Raw genomic sequence first — 18,956 nt, forward strand, 5'->3', positions numbered from 1 at the left:
AATGTGAAACTTTAAAAGCAGCCGCACCATTCTGCAGTCCCACCAGCAACGGAGTAGACATCTGAGGCCAGAAACCAAACCAGGATGCATAATAACCGCAAGAGAGAGAAGAGCAACCACACAGGGAAATGGAAAACCTAGAGGAAAAAATTCCTTTCACCAAAATTCTTCCATAAGAGAAAATATCACAATCATGAAAAAAAAAAAATAGTATAAAAAGGAACATTCAGGGGCGCCTGGGTGGCTCAGTGGGTTAAAGCCTCTGCCTTCGGCTCAGGGTCCTGGGATCGAGCCCCATGTCGGGCTCTCTGCTCCGCAGGGAGCCTGCTTCCTCCCCTCTCTCTCTCTGCCTGCCTGTCTGCCTACTTGTGATTTCTCTCTGTCAAATAAATAAAAATCTTTAAAAAAAAAAAAAAAAAAAGGAACATTCAAAGCCAAAAAGGAGACCTCAGTAAGTCTAAGTGTGATGGCAGAAAGCAGGCCTCAGGAGAGTCAGAAGCGGACGCTGCGGGGACGTCTCAGGAAGCAAAAAATCAGGAGATGGAAAGAAGACAAGATGGGAAAATCAGAAATCAGACTCAAAGAGCCAATATTCGAACCTGGGCATTTTGGAAAAAGATTAAGTGAAGGAAAAGATACGCCCAACCCAGGAAACAAGGAGGGAGACTCTCTGCGCCGGGAGATGTCAGAGCCGCGGGCATAATGAAAAGCCAGCTTTTCGAAGTTAAAACAGAAATAAGAAAAAGGACAAAAGAAGGGAGAAAACAGAAGGAAGAAAAGAAGGAAGGGAGGGAGGGCGGGAGGAAGGACTGACACCACAGTCCTGAGTCCACCACTTGTGGACTCAGAAGCCAGGGGAGCGAGGAGGCCGGACGGTCCGCCGAGAGCCCGCGACAGCAGGAAGCGGATTCTAACCTCGGCCAGCCGGCCGGTGCGGGGGGACCCAGGACGCGCCCTTTCAGACCCGCGGGGTCCGAATTTGCCTTCGCCGCGCCAGCTCTCCAGGGCGCCCTCCGGGGACCGCGCGGACCAAGGAGCAGCGACAGGACTGCGCGAGCAGGACCCCGTTAATCTTCCCGGGGAGGGGGAGACCCCGCCGACGGCCCCCGGGAAGAAGGGAACCCGGCAGACGGCTCCACGGCCGGTCGGAAGGCGCGGGGACCCGCCCGAGGGGTGGGCCGGCGGCAGAGACCGAGGCGGGCGGGGAGCGCCCCGAGGAGAGGCGCCGGACTCTGACGCGCTCCGGGAGCCGCACCCGACGGCCACAGCCCGGGGCGAACCGCACGCAGCGGGGAGAGCGCGGCGGGAAGGGGCAGTAACCACGCACAGCCCTCAGAGGCGCGGGGCCCGCCTCCCGCCCTCCCAAAACGATACGCCCGCACCCGCGAGCCGGAGACGGTGCGTGAGCCCCACGGCCGCGGCGGGAACAGAGCGCCCGCAGGACTAGGCACACCGCGCCTGCACGGCCGCACGACCCTGTGGGATCCGCTCCACCGCAGCCCCTCCGCGCAGGACCCGGGGCGGGCTGCAGGGCGGGGCTGCGGACGCCCAGCCGTCAGCCCCGGGTCCCGAGGGTCTCATTCTTCCCGGTTCCCATCTTTCCTGAACTGCCCAGCACTTCCCTCTCGCCCCGCTACTTCCCATTTCCTAGGTTGTGCCCTCAACAAATATGGTACTCGGCCAGAGAGGCGGTGGCTAGCGCGAGTTCCGGTGTCTGCCCTCAGCAAAGATGGCACTGTGCTGGAAAGGGTGTGGGCACAACTTCCGGTCGGGCGGACCTCGGCTAGGCTCGTTTCCGGCGGCGCTCCAAGTGACGTAGCGAGCGCGCCGCGCGGCGTGAGCGGAGGACGGTGCGGGGGCACATGGAGGTCAGCGGCGGCTCCCGCGGCTGCTGCGTACGTCTGGCGCGGGTGGGGAGGAAGATTCTGGGCGTGGGTTCTGAGGGCTGGAGGGCGCACCGGGATGCGGGGGGTCGGGGTCCTGCGGCTGGAGGCGGGGAACCGGCCGGCCCGTGCGTGCGCGCTCTTCCGCCGCCATGCCGCGTGGCGGCCGGCGGGTCCGGCTGCGGGTGTTCTGTCTGCCCCCGACGGCCGGGCTTCGGGGCTGGTGTTCGTCCGACCCCAGCGGGGCCTCCGGACCTCAGCTCCGTCCCCAGGCCGCGGGGCTGTCCTCCGTGGGGGGCGTCCCCGCCGGCGGGCGCCGGGGGTGCGGGACGTCGCTTTCGGGCGCTTGCCCTCCGGAGTCTGGGCTGTGCGGTGGTGAGACCCGAGGCATCGCAGCTGCAGTGCGCCGGCGAGCGAGGGAGGCGTGCGGCCTGGGGCCAGGCTCCGGGCAGCTGGGAGTCGAGCGCGCGCTCTGCTTTAGCAGGAGGGGAGGCCCGGGCACCTGCCGTGCGCCGGCCGCGGGATCGCCCCGCCGAGCGAGACGGTCCGAGCGGCTGGAGGCCGCAGCAGCGGGATGTGCGACGGAGCCTGGGAGGAGCTGACGTCTCGCCTGGGCATGGAGGCATGAAGGGTGATTTCCTGGGTCTGTGGCGTTGGGGAACAGCGGGGCCTGGTGGGGGCGGAAGGGCGAGGCTGTGGGGTGTGGATTTTCCAGGTGCGGTCCGATGGAAAACGTCTTCCCTTGCGTCTCCCCAAGTCAGCTCTTCTAACTCTCGGGGCCTTGGAAGTGAGGGGGGCCCCGGGCCAGCCCCACCGGGAGGCCTGAGACAGGCGGGGGTCTGGACTGTCGAGCTGGCTGACTCCAGGCGCTGCCAGAACAGCCGCTCCACAGCCCAAGCCCTGGTGCCCTGCACTTCGGTGGTCAGTCACATCCTTCACGGAAACCAAGTCTGTGAGGTTTTTGCTGCAGAAAGCACCGGCCCACGCAGGGACAGGCAGAGAGGAGAGGTTCCAGCTGGTGGGGAGGGTGGCCGTCCCTTTGTGGGTCCTGCTCTCGGGTCCGGGAACGGGAGCTCACCGGAATCACTGCTTTCTCTCTGTTGTCTGCAGGGCTGTGGAACCACGTGCTAGCCGTCTTACCTGCCAGCCCCTGCCCCCAGCCCCAGGCCGCCATGGCTGCCCGCCTGGTGAAGCAATGTGCATGTCTCCTAAGGGAGGCCACCCTTGTTCCCCCTGCCACGGCTCCTGCCATGGCTCCCGTGGGTCGACTAAGACTTGCCCAGGTCGGCCGCAGGACTCTGACCTCCTCAGCTACCTCGCCCAGTTCTCACTTCCCACGTTCCTTGTCTGGGCTCCTAGAGAAGGAGCACGTGTTCAGCGCCAGGCCGCAGCAGCAGGAGGTGGACCGGCTCATCGAGAAGGCCACCCAGCCAGAGGAGCTCCTGGAGCTGCTCAGTGGTGGTCACCGCCTGCACGAGAACCACGCAGCCCTCGTGCTCATCCAGCTTTCCCGCCTGCTCTCCGATAAGCCGGAACACAAGGCCTCGCTCATGCAGGATGCCCGCTTTCAACAGCTTCTCCAGCTTGTCAACAGCCAGGTGGGTTTCTAGAATGTTCTCTCAAGGTTCAATGGGCAGAAAACAGTGGCACTGGAGTCCAGAGCAGCCAGTCGCTTTCTGTAACTGGGAACCTTTTTGCTTGCCTAGTTCGTTACATTCTTTGGTTAATTGTCCGCACGGTCCCCTTAGCTGAATTTTGCTGTCCTTCTCTACCAAGCAGCAAATGGGACACGGGACATGGATGCGCAGGAAGCAAGCTGGTTCTCCATTTCCCGGGTGCTTTTGTCCTGGGCAGGCTGTCCTGACCTGTGTAATTGCCCTTCAGTGTCTGGCTCACGGTGGGCATGCCCCTAAAGCTGGAGGAGATACGGGGGGCGGGGGGCTGAGGAAGGGTCCCAGGGAGCTGGGTGCAGCCGTCATCCAATTGGTCAAATCCTTAACACATGAGTGCAGAGGGCACCTGTCTGTGGCACAGGGGTGGGGTGACACACCAGCTCTTGGCGGTGGCCTTGTTGGCCCACAGTCCTTCCCCCGGTCCATGCTGGAGGGAAGCCCTGCTTTGGTCACTGAGCTCCAGAGCTCTGTGTGCAGGTGACAGAGGCAAGGCCGAGGAGAGTCACAGGTTAAGGGTGGGGTTTCCAACTACGTTGTGGGAAAGCAGTGGGCGTGGCCGGCTGGTTTTACAGCCAGATAGGCCCGCAGAGAAAATGCCAGAATGCTTCTGTGGTAAGGGAGGTGTGGAGCTTTCTGTCTCTTGAAACGTGTGCATGGCACTGAGGTCACGGCAGAAGGTCACTTCTCTCTGATGCTGTCGCTTGTAACCTCTTACCAGCCTCCTTCTGGTTCTGCAACTGTGGTCCTGGTAGTTACTGTTTTGCACACACACACAGACAACTGAAGTGTGTTTCAAGAGACGAGAGCAGACGTCGGAGCAAACCCATGAGCCAAAGCAAACAGGGAACAAAGTGTAATGCAGGTGGTGGCCGAGCTTCCTTGTAAAAGCTCTCCTGCCTTCCAGGAGACACAGATGCCGCACCACGTTTCCTGATACAGACTGAAATTTTTACTTGCTGGCCTCCGCAGCCCTTCCCTGGCTCCCCTGTTTACACTCTGCTTCCTCTGTGCAGTCCCATTTCACCGGGGAAGGGAGCGGCCCCACCAGTGGGGCTGAGTTAGAGGCTCAGTGCTATGGGCAGGACCCCACCTGAGCCCCTGCATGCTGGCTCCCTGGGGGCCCTCCGCCACATTCTGCCTCTGCGAGGGCGTGAGCTGAGCTAGAGAGGCCCATGCGCATCCCTGACGACTGGAAACATCAGCGGGGTCCCCCTTATCAGAAACAGCCCCCGAGGAGGAGGGAGGTGCTGGTGTCACTGCCTCAGGGCTTGGGGACACCGTGTGTTGTGGTGTGAAGCCTCACGGGGTGTGGGTCCCTGAGGTGGCAGCGGTGGTAGCTTGTGAACAGCCAGCCCCTCGTCCCTGGTACCTGGGGGTGTGGGGTCACCAGGCCTTCTCTTGTCCACATATACCAGGGCTGCTTTGCAGCCACACGCCTCGGAGAGCAGGGACTGGTGGGAGGGTTGGGCAGCAGGGTGCCACACCTGGACATGCTCCGTGGGGCGGCTCTCTCCCCTCAGCTAACTGCTTACCGTCACTGCGAGCCAGGGAGCCAACAGGTGGACAGTTTGAACCTGAGTCAGCCCTGCAGGCTTTCCCCTGACTGCTGGACTCGGCAGCTTGCTGGGTTCATGTCTGCGCGTGAATGGGGCACTCGTCCGGCGGACCCACTACACAGATCCGTGGCCGGGTCTTTGTGTAACCACCTGCCTCCATGGAATTTGTGTTGGAGGAGCCTGGGGGGTTTTCCTCCTCACACAGAGCTCATGTTCGCAGGGGACCCAGACCGTTGGCAGAGCGGGGCGGGCTGCCAGAAGTGCCCACCTTCCGGTCGTGGGCGGGGAGCTGTGCTGGCTCCAGACAGGTGGGCACAGGTGTGTTCTCGGGTGTGACTTCCTGTGTCCTCCTCGCCCAGATAGCCTCCGTCTGGCACGGGCCCCTCGTGAGGCTGCTCCGGAGCCTCTACACACTGGCACTGCCCACGGCCTGCAAGGAGCTGCAGTCGGTGGAGCAGGAGGTCCGCTGGCGCCTGCGCAGGCTCCGGTATAAGCACTTGGCCTTCCTGGCGGAGTCTAGCACCACCTACATGCAGCAGCAGGGCTCCCAGGAGCTGCTGGCTGAGCTGCTTGTGAGCCTGGAGCGGCGTTGGGCAGAGATCGAGGACGGCCGCACAGTGGTGGCCCTGATGGCGAAGGCGGGGCCCCTTTCGGAGCCGCTGATGAACCGCCTGGAGGACAAGGTACTACTGAAGCAGGGGCACAGGACAGCCACGGGCACGCTCTGTGGCCATGCTGATGAGCCCAGCATGCTTCGTCTTCTCTAAAATCACTGTGTGCGCCTGACCTGGGCCGGTGGGTGGACCCACTCCAGGCTCACGCTTCCCGATGATGTGCTGTGCCACACACCCCCAGACCCCACTTTCCACCCCACCCTCCCCGCAGTCAGGTCAAATTCAGCCCCCGTTGCTGTCATAGCGGGCGCTGGCCTAGATGGCTGCTACAGCAGGCCGTGCAGCCCATGGGCCCCAGGCTCCCCACGCTGGGACCTGGGGATAAGTCTGGCTGCAGACAGGGCACCCGGGCCTGGGGGTTCCCCGGGTGGGAGCTGGGGCAGGCCCTACCCGGCCAGGGCCTGGGGTTAGTGAGCTCAGGCCCAGTTGCTGTCCCACAGGGGCCGCCCAGCGCCGCGCAGGAGCCCTGGCCTCGGCCGCCCCGCTGACCTCTGCGGCTGTGATTGACAGTGCCTGGAGCTGGTGGAACAGTTCGGGCCCGATGAGCTGCGGAAGGTGCTGGTGACGCTGGCCGCTCAGAACCGGCGGTCGGTGCCCCTGCTGCGAGCCGTCTCTTACCACTTGGTCCAGAAGCCCTTCCTCCTGACGAAAGGCGTCCTCTTGGACCTGGCATACGCCTACGGTGAGCTCTTCTGGCTGGGAGCAGCGGGGAGAAGGGTGCTCTGGCTGCAGCTGTGTCAAATTCGGTGCCCGCCCACCCCGTGGCTGGCGCTGGCCCAAGAAGCTGCCACAGAAACACAGTGACCCATGGGCCCTGGTCCCCTCTGCTGGGCCTCAGGGATAAATTTGGTCACGGACACCTCGTCCCCAGAACTCAAGGCGAGGCTGGGATGGCTGGGTGGCTCCCAGGGCAGTCTGTAGACCCTCGAGGGTGAACCCTGGGCTCTCTCTGTCCTGAAGGCAAACTCGGCTTCCAGCAGACGCAGGTGTTCCAGCGCTTGGCTGCTGACCTGCTGCCCCACGTGCCCGGCCTGACATCCGGCGAGGTGGCCCACTGCGCCAAGTCATTTGCCCTCCTCAAGTGGCTCAGTGGGCCTCTGTTCGAGGCCTTCGTCCAGGTGAGCCGGGCAGAGCCCTGCGGCTTAGGCTCGGATGCTGTGGGGGCCTGACTCCCCTGGAGCAGGTTCCCTGCCCATTGCATCAGGGAGGCACAGCTGGCCAGACACACTGCCTGGTTGTTCATGGGGGTTTCTCCTTGGGTCATTCGGGAAGTAGACGTCGTGGGTGGGGACAGTGTTTTCTGTTCTCTCAGCTTCGGAGGAGTTTGTTCTTGAGTGGCTGTTGCAGGGAGCCGAACGGGTGGCGAGGCTGGAATCCGCTTAAGCTCCCAGGGCAGCAGCGGGGACAGACGTGTCTGTGTGTGTGCAGCCAGCAGCTGCTTGAGGCCATGCTGAGCAGCCGCAGCATTTGCAAAGCCGCTGCCGGGCGGCTCCTGGGGATCCCAGCCTCTGGGGATGGTAGCTGCTGGCGGGGAAGGTCTGGGTGGCCCTGGTCGGCTGGGGTCATGGGCCATGGGAAGGATGGGTCTGTCTTACACTGTCCTCCACCTGGCCTGGCCGGCCCAGCACGTCTTGGACAGAGCCCAGACCGTCCCGGTACCGCACCTGTGCAATGTGCTTCTGGCCTTCGCGCACCTCAACTTCCGTCCGGAGCGTCCGGAACAGGAGGATCAGTTCTTCAGCCTGGTACGGTCTGTGCGCCCCTGCCCCCTCTCTTCCCCTCTCCCTCCAGGCTGCTACGGGGCCCCTGGGGAGCAGCTCCAGGCTGGAATTCTGCGTGGGGGCCATGGGGATGCGAGGGAAGCAGGCTAGAGCCACATGACGCACATTGTCCTGGGGACAAAAGACGCGTAGTCCCCCACGCCTGCTGTGTGGCCCAGAAGCAGCTGCGGGTCAGAGGCAACGGCCGGCTCCCTCGCGGGCCGCACAGGGCCAAGGGATCCCTGGTCTCCGATCCTGGTGCTTCCTTAACGCCCTGCCGTCGCTGTGAGCTGCGGGCAGAGCTGCGTGCCGCATGGGTCACCTGTGCATCGACGCAGGGTGAGCCGTTCTGCATGTGCACCGGCTTTGACCCTGGGTGTCTGTGGGTCTAGCAGGCCAGCTGCAGCCCCTTCCATAGTCTTCAAGTCCCCTCAAGGCCAGAAACACCTTCCCGGCCTGGGGCCTGCTCCCCGTGTGACGGGAGACATGAGTTCATACCACAGACCCTTGTTGCTGGGAGGAGCTGTGGGAAGCTCCAGCTGAAAGTTGTGCTGGTGCCGAGGAGGGTTTCTGGTACTCTTGACCGGGGCTGTCCCAAGTCTAGCCAGGAGCGTGGGCAGGATTGTCCCCGTAGCTCTTCAGGCCTCAGGGTGGCCAAGTCCTTCGGGAGCCCTGAGCCCTGCTGGCCCGGGATGCTGGCCGCCGCTGAGCACAACCGCTTTCTCTGCCCGCCCTGTCCTCGCTCAGGTTCACGAGAAGCTGGACTCGGAGCTGACCGGACTGCACCCAGCCCTACAGGTGGACGTGGTGTGGGCCCTGTGCGTGCTGCGGCAGGCGCGGGAGGCAGAGCTGCGGGCCGTGCTGCGCCCTGAACTGCACGGCCAGTTTCTAGGTGAGGGGTGGGGCGTCCCCTCCTCCCGAGCCCACGGCCACCGCACGTGCCCATCTGCTTTTGCGCGCCTCTGCCAGGGCAGGGCAGAGGCGGCCCCCTGAGCTCACCTGGCACTCACCACTCTTCTGCCCTCTCCCTGTGGGGGGCCCCCAGACCCTCTTCCCTGATAGCGCTTGTGGTTCAGGGGGCAGTGTGGGGGCAGCGCGCCTGTCCTGCGTGTCCCTCAGCCCACCCGCTCTTCTCACGCTGTCTTCTCCCTTAGAGGCCAAGTCTCCGAAGGACCAGGGCACCTTGAGGAAGCTGCTGCATGTGAACGCTAGCGCACAGCTGGAGCACCCTGGGTACGCGGGCCCATGTCTGCCGGCTGCGGCCCTGGTCCCTGGACTGTCTGCCCTCGACAGGAAGGTGACCCCCTTGCAGAAGGAGCTGCAGGACACGCTGAAGGGGCTGCTGGGGAGCAGCGACAGGGGCAGCTTCGCGGTGCCCACGCAGTACGGCTGGGTCTTGGGTGAGCCCCGCACACCCCCTTACTGACGGCCACGGGGCTGCTGCTCATTCCAGCCCTCTGTGGTGAGGGCCCTGCGCCCCCGGGGACGGTCCCCAACACGTGCACCCACGCCCCTCCTAGATGCTGAGGTGCTGCTGGACCCTGACGGCCAGTTCCTGCCCCTCAGGAACTTTGTGGCCCCTCATCTCGCCCCACCATCTGGGAGCCAGCCGCTGCCCCCCGGAGCCAAGAGGTAGGCAGCCAGACGCCTTCCCTGGGTCTCCCTGCTCCCTCCGCGGGCCCCAGGAGCACACTCCGCCTGAGCCCCGCGCCCTTCCCTGCCAGGCTGGCCTTCCTGCGCTGGGAGTTCTCCAGCTATGGCAGCCGGAGCCGAGACCTGCTGGGGCGCTTCGCGCTGGCCCGGCGCCACGTGCAGGCCGCTGGCTTCCTGGTGGTGGACGTGAGTACCGTGGGGCCCGGGGTCAGCCACGTCGGGGTCCCCCTTCACACGGAAGAAAGGGAAGCTTTGAAGGTGGCGTTAAGGCCACAGCTTCTGGGAGCCACTCAGAGCCTCATAGACCCAGTCTGCATGCTGGCCGCAGAGAGCAGATGGTCTTACAGGCTGGGGGACGGTTTTGTCACGTTTACGTCTTGGATGTTTTTCTGTCTTCAGTGGTTTTTAGAAATTAAAAAGCTGTTTTGGGGCGCTACAGCGTTCCGGATCCCTGGCCCAGGGGTCAGGGTGCTGTAGCTCTGAGCACTGAGGGAAGTGAGGCCTCCTTGCCAGCCACAGTCCTGCGGCTCTGTGGGCTTGGGAGGCTAGGGGTGCAGGCGCAGAACATCGGGCAGAGCCGCGGTAGCCATGCCCTCCCCGCAGGTCCCCTACTACGAGTGGCTGGATCTCAAGTCCGAGTGGCAGAAAGGCGCCTACCTGAAGGACAAGATGCGAAAAGCAGTGGCAGAGGAGCTGGCCAAGTGACGCATCTCGAGCCATGGACTGTGCTTGCAGGGGGCCAGGCTCTCCCGAGGCCTGGCCAGGGCCACTGGACAAGCTTGCCCAGAGGGGCGTGCTGGCCTGCAGCTTCTGCTTCTTACGGGCAATAAACCTGTGATTTCAGCTTTCAACAGCAGGAGACATTTCAGGTTTTGTTGCCTTCACCGCCCTCTGCCCTGTTTTGCGCGCTACTGGCCTGTCCCCACCTCTGCCTTCCCCAGGGACCCCCTTGGGACGCACACAGCTGCCTGTTGCACACGTTTGCCCAGGGGGTGGCTGTCCCTCCGTAAGTGGGAGGGGGTAGCGACAATGGCCCAGGCAAGAGACCTGCCAAAGCGAAGGACTGGCATGGGTGAGCGCCAGGTGCAGATCAGCTCCGAGGGGCCTCGTGCGGCCCCCTGAGGACATGTGAGCCTGTCCTGTACGCTGCTCAGGCTCACCTGCCTCCATGGGACACACACGAGTCCCTTTGTGCTCGTGAGAAGGGACGCAGTAGCTGTGTGGTCCCAGTTTCCTCAGTGGCGACCTCTCGTGCCACTGGCGGGTGTCCCACCAAGATACTGACAGGGATGGGAGTCCCCAAGTAGGACGGCTCATCGGCACAAGGACCCCTGTGCCCTCTACACCTGCACGTCCCTCTTGCTAGCTGCCACCCGTTTTCTCCATTTCTCCCCTGACCTCAGAGCTTCTATAGAGGAGTCTGACTGCGTAGCCCTCGGGTGGGATCTGCGCCAGTTCCTTCCGGGCAGCACTCATGCAGGTGCTCCGGTCTGGCCCTTCCCTGCCCCTGCGGTTGGATGGCTCAGCCCCATTCCCGAGGATGGTGCAAACCCCAGTTCTCGGATGAACACCCAGGAGTGCGGCTGGCACTGTGCCGGCCTACGCTCCCACCAGCAGAGTGAGGAGCCCTTTTGTTCTTTGTGTCCTTGCCATGTGGTGGTGTCCTAGATGGCTCGGATTCTAGAAGATGGGGCATCTTCCCTGTCGCTCGTGCTGGGGAGCACTAAATTCTGGCCATCGGGGGGATGTGCGTCAGGCCTCTGCCATCTTGGTGTTCCCACAGCGACCAGTGTATGTCCTTACTCCCGTTTGTATCGTCTTTGGAGAAATAACTGTTCAGCTCTGCGTCTCATTTTTAATTACGTGACCTGAGTTGTAAGAGGATGTTCTAGAAACCAGTCACTTACCGGATGAAGGATTTGCAAATGCTTCCTCCCATTTTGTGGGTTTTCACTTCCTTGATGGTGTCCTTGAACCAACGAAAGGTTTCTGTGAAGGTCACTGTATCTTTTTTCTTTTGCATGTGCTTTGTGGGGGTCATATCCGAAAATCCTTTGTTTGGTGAATCTAGATCATGAAATAACACCCATCTTCTAATAAGAATTTTATAACTGTGCTCTTAATACCTTTCATCTGTTTGGGGTTCGTTTTGTATTTGGTGTGTGCTTGGTGTCCACTTTGTTCTTTTGCACATGACTCTCCACTTGTCCCAGCACTGTTACCAGGAGAACAGCTTTCTTCTCGTTGTATAGTCTTGGCACCTTGGTTGAAACTCCATTGGCCACAGATGTCTGGGGTTATTTCTGGCTCTCAGTAGCCTCTTGTCTCTTGATTGTTGCTTTGTAGAACGTTCTGAAGTTAGTGTGAGTCCTGGACTACATGAAAAGGCTTCCGTACAGCAAGGAAAACAGCCAACAAAACTAAAAGCCTGCAGAATAGGAGGAGATATTTGCAAATAACACATTCAATAAAGGGTTAAGATCTAAAGTATATAAAGAACTTAACACACACACACAAACACACAAAACCTTCCAGTTTAAAAATGGGCAGAAGACATGTACAGACATTTCTCCTAAGAAGACATCCAGATGGCCAACAGACACATGAAAAGATGCTCCACATCACTCGGCATCAGGTGAGACACCACCTCACACCTGTCAGAATGGCTAAAATTAACACGGAACCATAGGGGTCCGCGAGGATGTGGAGAGAGGGGACCCTCATACACTGTTGGTGGGAATTCAGGCTGGTGTAGCCGCTGTAGGCAACAGTATGGAGTTAACTCAAAAAGTTAAAAATAGAGCCACCCTACAGCCCAGCAATTGCACTGCCAGCTATTTACCCAAAAAAGATAAAACACAAATTCAAAGGGATACCCGTGCCTCTAGGTTTAGAGCAGAGCTTTTGACAGCAGCCGAATTACGGAATTGATCCGAGTGCGCATTGCCTGATGAATGGGTGAAGGGGAAGGGAGGGGTGTACACACATGACACACAACAATGGGCTGTTTACAGCCATGAGGGAAAACGGCATTTGCAATGATGTGGATGATGCTGGAAGGTAGTCCGCTAAGTGGACTAAGAAAGGCACCATAGGATTTCACTTGTGTATGGAATTTATGAAACAAAAAGGAAAAAAGGCAAACTAAAAAACAGACTCCTAACTATAGAGCACAAATGCATACCCAAGGGGAGGTGGCCCGGAGGATGGGGGAGGCAGCCGAGGGGCCGGGGTGCTTGGTGAGCACTGAGTGACCGGAAGTGTTGGCTCACTCCACGCCTGCAGTTCATACGACCCTACGTTAACCACACCGGAATTTTAAAGAGGGTGAGTCCTACTTAATGGTACATTTTCAAGGTGGTTTTGACTATTCTGGGTCCCTTGTGGCTGTGTATGAATTTTAGAAGAAGCCGGTCAGTTCTTACAAAGAAGTAGTTGGGACTCAGAGAGGAATAGCAAGGGAGCCTCGGCTCAGTTTGGGGAGCGCTTTCGGAACCACCTTATGCCTTCTGATCCATGAACATGGGATGTTTGCACATTGATTTAGCCGTTCCTTAATTTCAACGTTTTTCTAATTTTTAGAGTGTAAATTTTGAGCTTCCCTTGCTAAACTAATTCCTAAGGACTTTATTCTTTTGGGGGTTATTATGAATGACATTCTCTTTATTTCAATTTTGGATTGTTTATTACAAATTTATAGAAATACAGTTGTGTCTTGGGGCACCTGGGTGGCTCAGTGGGTTAAAGCCTCTGCCTTCGGCTCAGGTCATGATCCCGGGGTCCTGGGATCGAGCCCCGCATCGGGCTCTCTGCTGAGCGTGGAGCCTGCTTCCTCCTCTCTCTCTGTCTGCCTCTCTGCCTACTTGAGATCTCTGTCAAATAAATAAATAAAACCTTAAAAAAAATACAGTTGAGTCTGTACCCAAAGTATAATTCATGTACAATATCCTGTTAGTTTCGGTGTACATCATGGTGACTCTATTTGTACACGGATCCCCATGAGTCTAGTTACCTCTGTCACCGAAGTTACAAGAACATTGTTGACCGTCTTCCCCATGCTGTACATTGTACCCATGACTTACATGTTTTCTAACTGGAAGTTTGTGCCTGTTAATCCGCTTCATCTGTGTACCACCCCCACGGCCCCTCCCTCCCTCTGGTCACCCTTCTTTGAAGCTGTTGCCATTTTGTGTTTGGGGTTTTCGATTTTTTACAATTTTGTAGGATTTTTTGAAAAAGATTTTATTTATTTGACAGAGACACAGTGAGAGAGGGAACAGAAGCAGGGGGAGAGGAAGAGGGAGAAACAGGCTCCCCGCTGAACAGGGAGCCCAATGCAGGGCTCGATCCCAGAACCCTGGGATCCTGACCTGCGCTGCAGGCAAACACTTAACAACTGAGTCCCCCAGGTGCCCTATTGTGTAGTTTTTTGAGGAACCTCCACTCCAAGAAATGGCTGCATCGATTTATGTTCCCATCAACAGTGCACGAGTGTCCCAACTTGACGCGCTTGCTAACACTTCTCATATCTCTTTTGATACTAGCCATTCTGACAGGGCAGGGTGGTCTCTCCCTGTTGTGATGTGTGTGTCCCAGGCGATGAGTGACACTGAGCATCTTTTCACGCGTCTGTTGGCGTATGCTTTTCTTCTTTGGAGAAGTACCTATTCAGATCCTCTGCCTGTTTTTTAATCAAGGTATCTGTTGTTGGGTTTTTGTTATATGCTTTATTTTATATGTTTTATCGCGTATGTTCTGTATGTATTTTGGGTATTCGCCCCTCACTTGGTCGTGTGGTTCGCGGGTCCCCCTCCCATTCTGTAGGCTGCCGCCTTCGTGTTTCGTTCCCCCTGTGCACCAGCTTTCTGGGCTGATGCAGTCTCGTGTTGCCCTTGCCTGAGGAGACTCCGAAAAGAATATTGCGAGACTGATAGAGAACGTGCCTGTGCTCTCCTCTGGGGGTTTATGGCTTCGGGTCTCACACTGTAGTCTTTTGTCCATTTTTAATTTATTTTTGCGTGTAGGGTAAGGCAGTGCCCGGTCTCGTTCTGCATGTTGTCCAGTGTCTGTCGGCGAGACCGTCTTATCCCCGTCAGACATTCTTCTTTCTCACAGGTTCGTTGACCCCCTAAGTGTGGCTTTATTTCTGGACTCTCTCCAGTTCCGCTGACCCGTGTCTGTTTCCCGCCAGACCCGTACTGTTTGGATCACTTTGATTATGTGCTTTGTAGTGCAGTGTAAAGTGTGGGCGCATGGCACCTCCACGTTTGCTCCTTCTTGGGGTCGCTTTGACTGTGAGGCACTGACCGTCCACCTCCCTGTACTGCTCTTGAACCCGCAGCCTTGCTGAACTGATGTTCCTGTCCTGATTGTCGCTGCTGCTTGTCAAGTTTGTCCTTGACTTTAGGATTTTTACAGACGCCTGCTGTGGCTCTGCCTGCCTATATCCTACCTGGAGTCCATTGGGCTTCCTGATGTCTGGGAGGTTTTTGTATTCAGCTTAGAAGTGTGAGCCGTGCCTTCTGTGGAAGTGCACGCTCTCCTCCTGGCGTTCCCACGATGGGGGTGTCCAGGCCGTTAACGTGTTCCGCATTTCCCGGAGACTCTGTTCACTTGTCTTCTCCCCCATTCTTCAGCTGGCATGGTCTGTCCAGCTTCAAGTTCACCCATTCTCCTGCCCATTCGAATCTTCTGTTCACCCCTTAAAGTGAATGTCATCATTCTCCTGCCCATTCGAATCTTCTGTTCACCCCTTAAAGTGAATGTCATCATTTCCCTGCGTTTTGGATGTTCTCCCCTTAATGTGACCTTATCATTTGACCTCCCTTAACTTCTTTGCTCAGGCACACGTGTACCATGGCGCCTCGAAGTCTCTGTGAGGTGTGTCATCCTGCCATCCTCTTGGGCAGTTTCTGTTGCCCGCTTTCTTCCCCGTACAGGGGTATATATAGTCCTACTTTCCTCTCCTTGTGCCTGGTAATTTTCTGTTGGAAATTGGGCATTTTTAATAAAATACTGTAATAATTCTGGGCTCAGGGCCAACACTTTCTCTCCTCTGGGGCTTCTCACTGTTACTTGCTCGTTTGCGGGACTGGCTAAGTTATCTTGGTGAAGTCTTCCGCTTTTCCCTTGCGGTGTGCGGCCTCTGGTGCCCTTCCTCTGGAAAGTACATGGCTGTGCCCACAGTCACCCTGGCCTGCTCTCTGGGCTCTGGCTTCACTGGCTCTGTGAGTCTCCTCCCAGATGCCTTTGACCATAACCTCCACGGTCTTGAGAGCAACCCTCGGACTCAAACTTCCCCAGGCGCTATTGCATGGCAAGTTGGCTCCTCGGGGAAGAGACTGGGAGCTGAGCACTCAGTGGAGGGGGGACAGCAGCCTCTTCTGGAGTGGAACCATGGCCCTGAGCTGACATACTTCACATACCAGGCCCAGGGTAGAGTCTCCCTCCACAAGTGGGGGCTAATCAGAGGAAGGGAGCTCCACCTCACTCACACTTGCCTGGGACTCAGGCTCAGCAGCAAGTGCCAGGATGGGATAGGAAACGCTGAGAACCTGGGGGCCCCGTGTTCTTGGCTCAGCAGTCAGGTGCATTCTCTACCTTCGTGAGCAGGGAGAAGGGAAGGAGGCAGCGGCTTGGCTGCATCAGATACCAATGACTCTGCATTCTTTCAAACTTTGAACGGGACACCCGAGTGGCTCAGTCGTGTCCAATGCTTGGTTTCAGTTCCGGTCAGGGGACCAAGCCTGAGTCAGGCTCTGCACTCTGTGCAGAATGCGCTTGAGTTTCTCTCCTGCTCCTCCTCCATGTGCATGTGCGCACTCTCTTTCCCTTTCTCAAATAAATAAATAAATCTTTAAAAAAATAACAAAATAAGTTGGCCCCAATTTCCTTGAATAGCTCTTTCTTAGTCCATTTTCCCATTAGATCATTTCCAGGAGCCCTGAGTGTTGGTGGTATGATTTCCACCAGTTTCACTGGGAAACAGGCTTTCATTCTGGAAGTCTGGCTGCCCTCACTCCTTTTCTTGCCTCCCTGTGCGGTTAGACCCCGCAGTCCCGTGTCGAAAACGGGCGGGAACAGATTCCCTTTTCCTGCCTCCACCTCAGAGAGCGTTCAGTCTCGCCACTGAGCACGGCGTTGGCTCCAAGCTTTTGCATAATCTCAGTCGAGCTCATTTTTACTTGCCAAGAAGTTTTTCACCATCTGAACGGCTGTTGGATTACGTCAGACGGGTTGTGTGTCACTCAATACGGCCACATAATTTTTCTTGTTTAGCTTGCAGATATGGTGGGTTCCACCAAATGGTTTTCAAGTGCCGAGCCGTCCGCGCACACCTGGAATAAATTCCATGGTCACGGTCGTGTAGTTCTTTTTATACAATGTCAGACTCAATCTGCCAGTCTGGCACTGAGATTTTCTGTGCCAGAGTTCATGGGCAACACGGTCTGTAGCTTCTTGTTTGCTGCTTGTTTCTGGCACCATCTTAGCTTGGTTTTGGTGCAGTATTTGAACTCGCCTCAGGAGATGAGCTCGGATGTGCTACCTTCATCTCCTGCTTTCTGGAAGAGACCACTTCAAACAGACATTGTACTTTGCATACTTGGGGGAAGTGGCCGATGCACTCTGGGCCTGGAGTTTTCTTCGGGTAAGCTCTTAAATGACAAATTAAGTGTCTTTCATGGTTCCAGCACTGTTCAGACCATCTCCTTCAACTCGGTTGCTCGAATTTGGTGATTTTAATTTGCTTCTTGCCTCCAGGGATTTCAGACATCACCCTGGCGCTCCCGGGAACAGTCTCACCCAGCGTCCGGCGCCATGTGGCCCGGTCAGGCCGCCTCCAAGCTAAGCATTCAGATCCCAGCGCGCTCGGCTACTGGGCTTCTGTCCTCTTCAGGTTGTCAGCCTCATTAGGGCTCGGTCGGTCTTAAATCCCCACAGAACCATCTTGTTTCATTGATTTCCTGTTTCCACTGTCACTGATTTCCACTCCTGACTTCAATATTTCCTTCTTTTTGGTGCTTTCGGTCTTATTTTGCTCTTCTTGTCCTAGTTCCATGAGGCAGGAACGTCAATGATGTTGAGGTCTTGCCACTCTCTGATGCGTATACATATCCCTTCGGCTGCATTACCGCAGACCACACTCTTCAATGTTTTGTATCATTCTTCTTCAGGTCAGTTCTGTGTTAAAAACCCCGAGGCCCTCCCCCTTCACCCCCGGATCACGTGCCGGAGTGTGGCTTTCTTCCCAGCATTTGCAGGGTTTCCTGTCATCTTGCCGTGGTCTGAACACAATGCCGTGATCTGGACGCACCGGGGTGTGTTTTCCACCTGAGCTGTGAGCTTCCTCATGAGAGGTCCCCTACTTAGAACACAGGATCACTCCGCGTCACTGGCCAGGCGGCCCGTGGGGACAGTGGCAGGTGCGCTGTGGCTGTCCTGCACCGGGCTGGCTCGCTGCCCAGCGGCGCAGTGGGTCGTCCGGAGGCCGGAGGGGGGTCCACAGCCACACCTGCGGCGGCAGCCTCCCCGCAGCTGCGCTGGCCTCTGCCCCACGTACTTTGCGGCTCCAACAGTTGCCATGAGCACATCTGGGACAGTCATGTTCTCCTAGGGGACTGATCCCAGCCTCTAGCGTGTCTCCACACACTGTCAGTCTGCCGACATCACGCCTCTGCTCAGAGGTCTGCCTTCTCAGATGCTGCCCCGTGCGGCGCCCTCGTTTGGCTGCTGCCTGCCGTCGGGCTGCTGGCCACACTGTGAGTCCACTGCCGCCAGCCCACCGACCCCGTGACTCTAAGTGACTTTCCCATAAACAGCACATGCTTCCATCGGCCTTTCGTGTCCCCTCCGCCCGTCTTTGCCTCCCACTCTGTGCGCGCACATGTTACCATGTCTCATGTAATTTGTACAATTAGCCTACTCACGTTTGTGCGTGTTAAGGCCCAAAGCTGGCCATTTTGTTGTCTTCCTGTTTGCCTCTGTTCCTTGTTCTTTCGTTTCTCTCATCCTGCTTTCCTGTGGACTCTTTGAACACTTCTTTTTAAACATCTTATTTATTTGAGAGAGAGGGAGAAAGCATAAGCAGTGGGGAGAAGGGGAAGCAGGCTCCCCACTGAGCAGGCTGACGCAGGGCTCTAATCCCAGCACCCTGGGATCATGACCTGAGCCAAAGGCAGAGGCTTAACTAGCTGAGCCACCCAGGTGCCCCTTCTGTGGACTCTGACCATTTAAAAGGACTGTATCTCGGGAGCACCTGGGTGGCTCAGTGGGTTAAAGCCTCTGTCTTCGGCTCAGGTCATGATCCCAGGGTCCTGGGATCGAGCCCCGCATCGGGTTCTCTGCTCAGCAGGGATCCTGCTTCCTCCTCTCTCTCTCTGCCTGCCTCTCTCTGCCTCCTTGTGATCTCGGTCTGTCAAATAAATAAATAAAACCTTTAAAAAAAATTAAAAAAAAAAAAATAAATAAAAGGACTGTATCTCAACTTACATAGAATGGTTTGGGGTGTGTCATCTCGTTTTGTCTTTTTTTTTTTTTTTTTTTAAGATTTTATTTATGGGGCACCTGGGTGGCTCAGTGGGTTAAGCCGCTGCCTTCGGCTCAGGTCATGATCTCAGGGTCCTGGGATCGAGTCCCGCATCGGGCTCTCTGCTCAGCGGGGAGCCTGCTTCCCTCTCTCTCTCTCTGCCTGCCTTTCCATCTACTTGTGATTTCTCTCTGTCAAATAAATAAATAAAATCTTTAAAAAAAAAAAAGA

At 57.5% G+C, this 18,956-nt stretch overlaps 1 protein-coding gene and 2 non-coding genes across 7 annotated transcripts; all 3 read left to right on the forward strand.

Annotated features, from left to right (window-relative positions):
• Positions 1-1,820: 1,820 nt before the first annotated feature.
• TBRG4 (transforming growth factor beta regulator 4) lies at positions 1,821-10,050 on the forward strand. 5 transcript variants are annotated; one of them, XM_013059666.2, is made up of 11 exons: positions 1,821-1,895; positions 2,994-3,481; positions 5,472-5,795; positions 6,297-6,468; positions 6,747-6,904; positions 7,412-7,531; positions 8,294-8,438; positions 8,701-8,946; positions 9,067-9,178; positions 9,271-9,385; positions 9,803-10,050. In XM_013059666.2, the coding sequence occupies exons 2-11, from the start codon at positions 3,056-3,058 to the stop codon at positions 9,902-9,904; spliced, it is 1,920 nt and encodes a 639-aa protein (XP_012915120.2). In that variant the 5' UTR covers positions 1,821-1,895; positions 2,994-3,055; the 3' UTR covers positions 9,905-10,050. The 5 variants fall into 5 exon arrangements, with proteins under 5 accessions (XP_012915120.2, XP_044945518.1, XP_044945517.1 ...); XM_045089583.1 differs by lacking the exon at positions 1,821-1,895 and adding an exon at positions 2,378-2,505; XM_045089582.1 differs by lacking the exon at positions 1,821-1,895 and adding an exon at positions 2,383-2,514.
• LOC123387119 lies at positions 5,993-6,129 on the forward strand. The gene has a single exon (XR_006601476.1). It is a non-coding gene; the product is annotated as a small nucleolar RNA SNORA5 (small nucleolar RNA).
• On the forward strand, positions 6,514-6,648 carry LOC123387118. The gene has a single exon (XR_006601475.1). It is a non-coding gene; the product is annotated as a small nucleolar RNA SNORA5 (small nucleolar RNA).
• Positions 10,051-18,956: the final 8,906 nt, after the last annotated feature.

This window comes from Mustela putorius, unplaced genomic scaffold (genome assembly GCF_011764305.1).
Source record: "Mustela putorius furo isolate JIRA1106 unplaced genomic scaffold, ASM1176430v1.1 tig00003845_pilon_pilon_pilon, whole genome shotgun sequence".
Taxonomy (NCBI): Eukaryota; Metazoa; Chordata; class Mammalia; order Carnivora; family Mustelidae; genus Mustela; species Mustela putorius.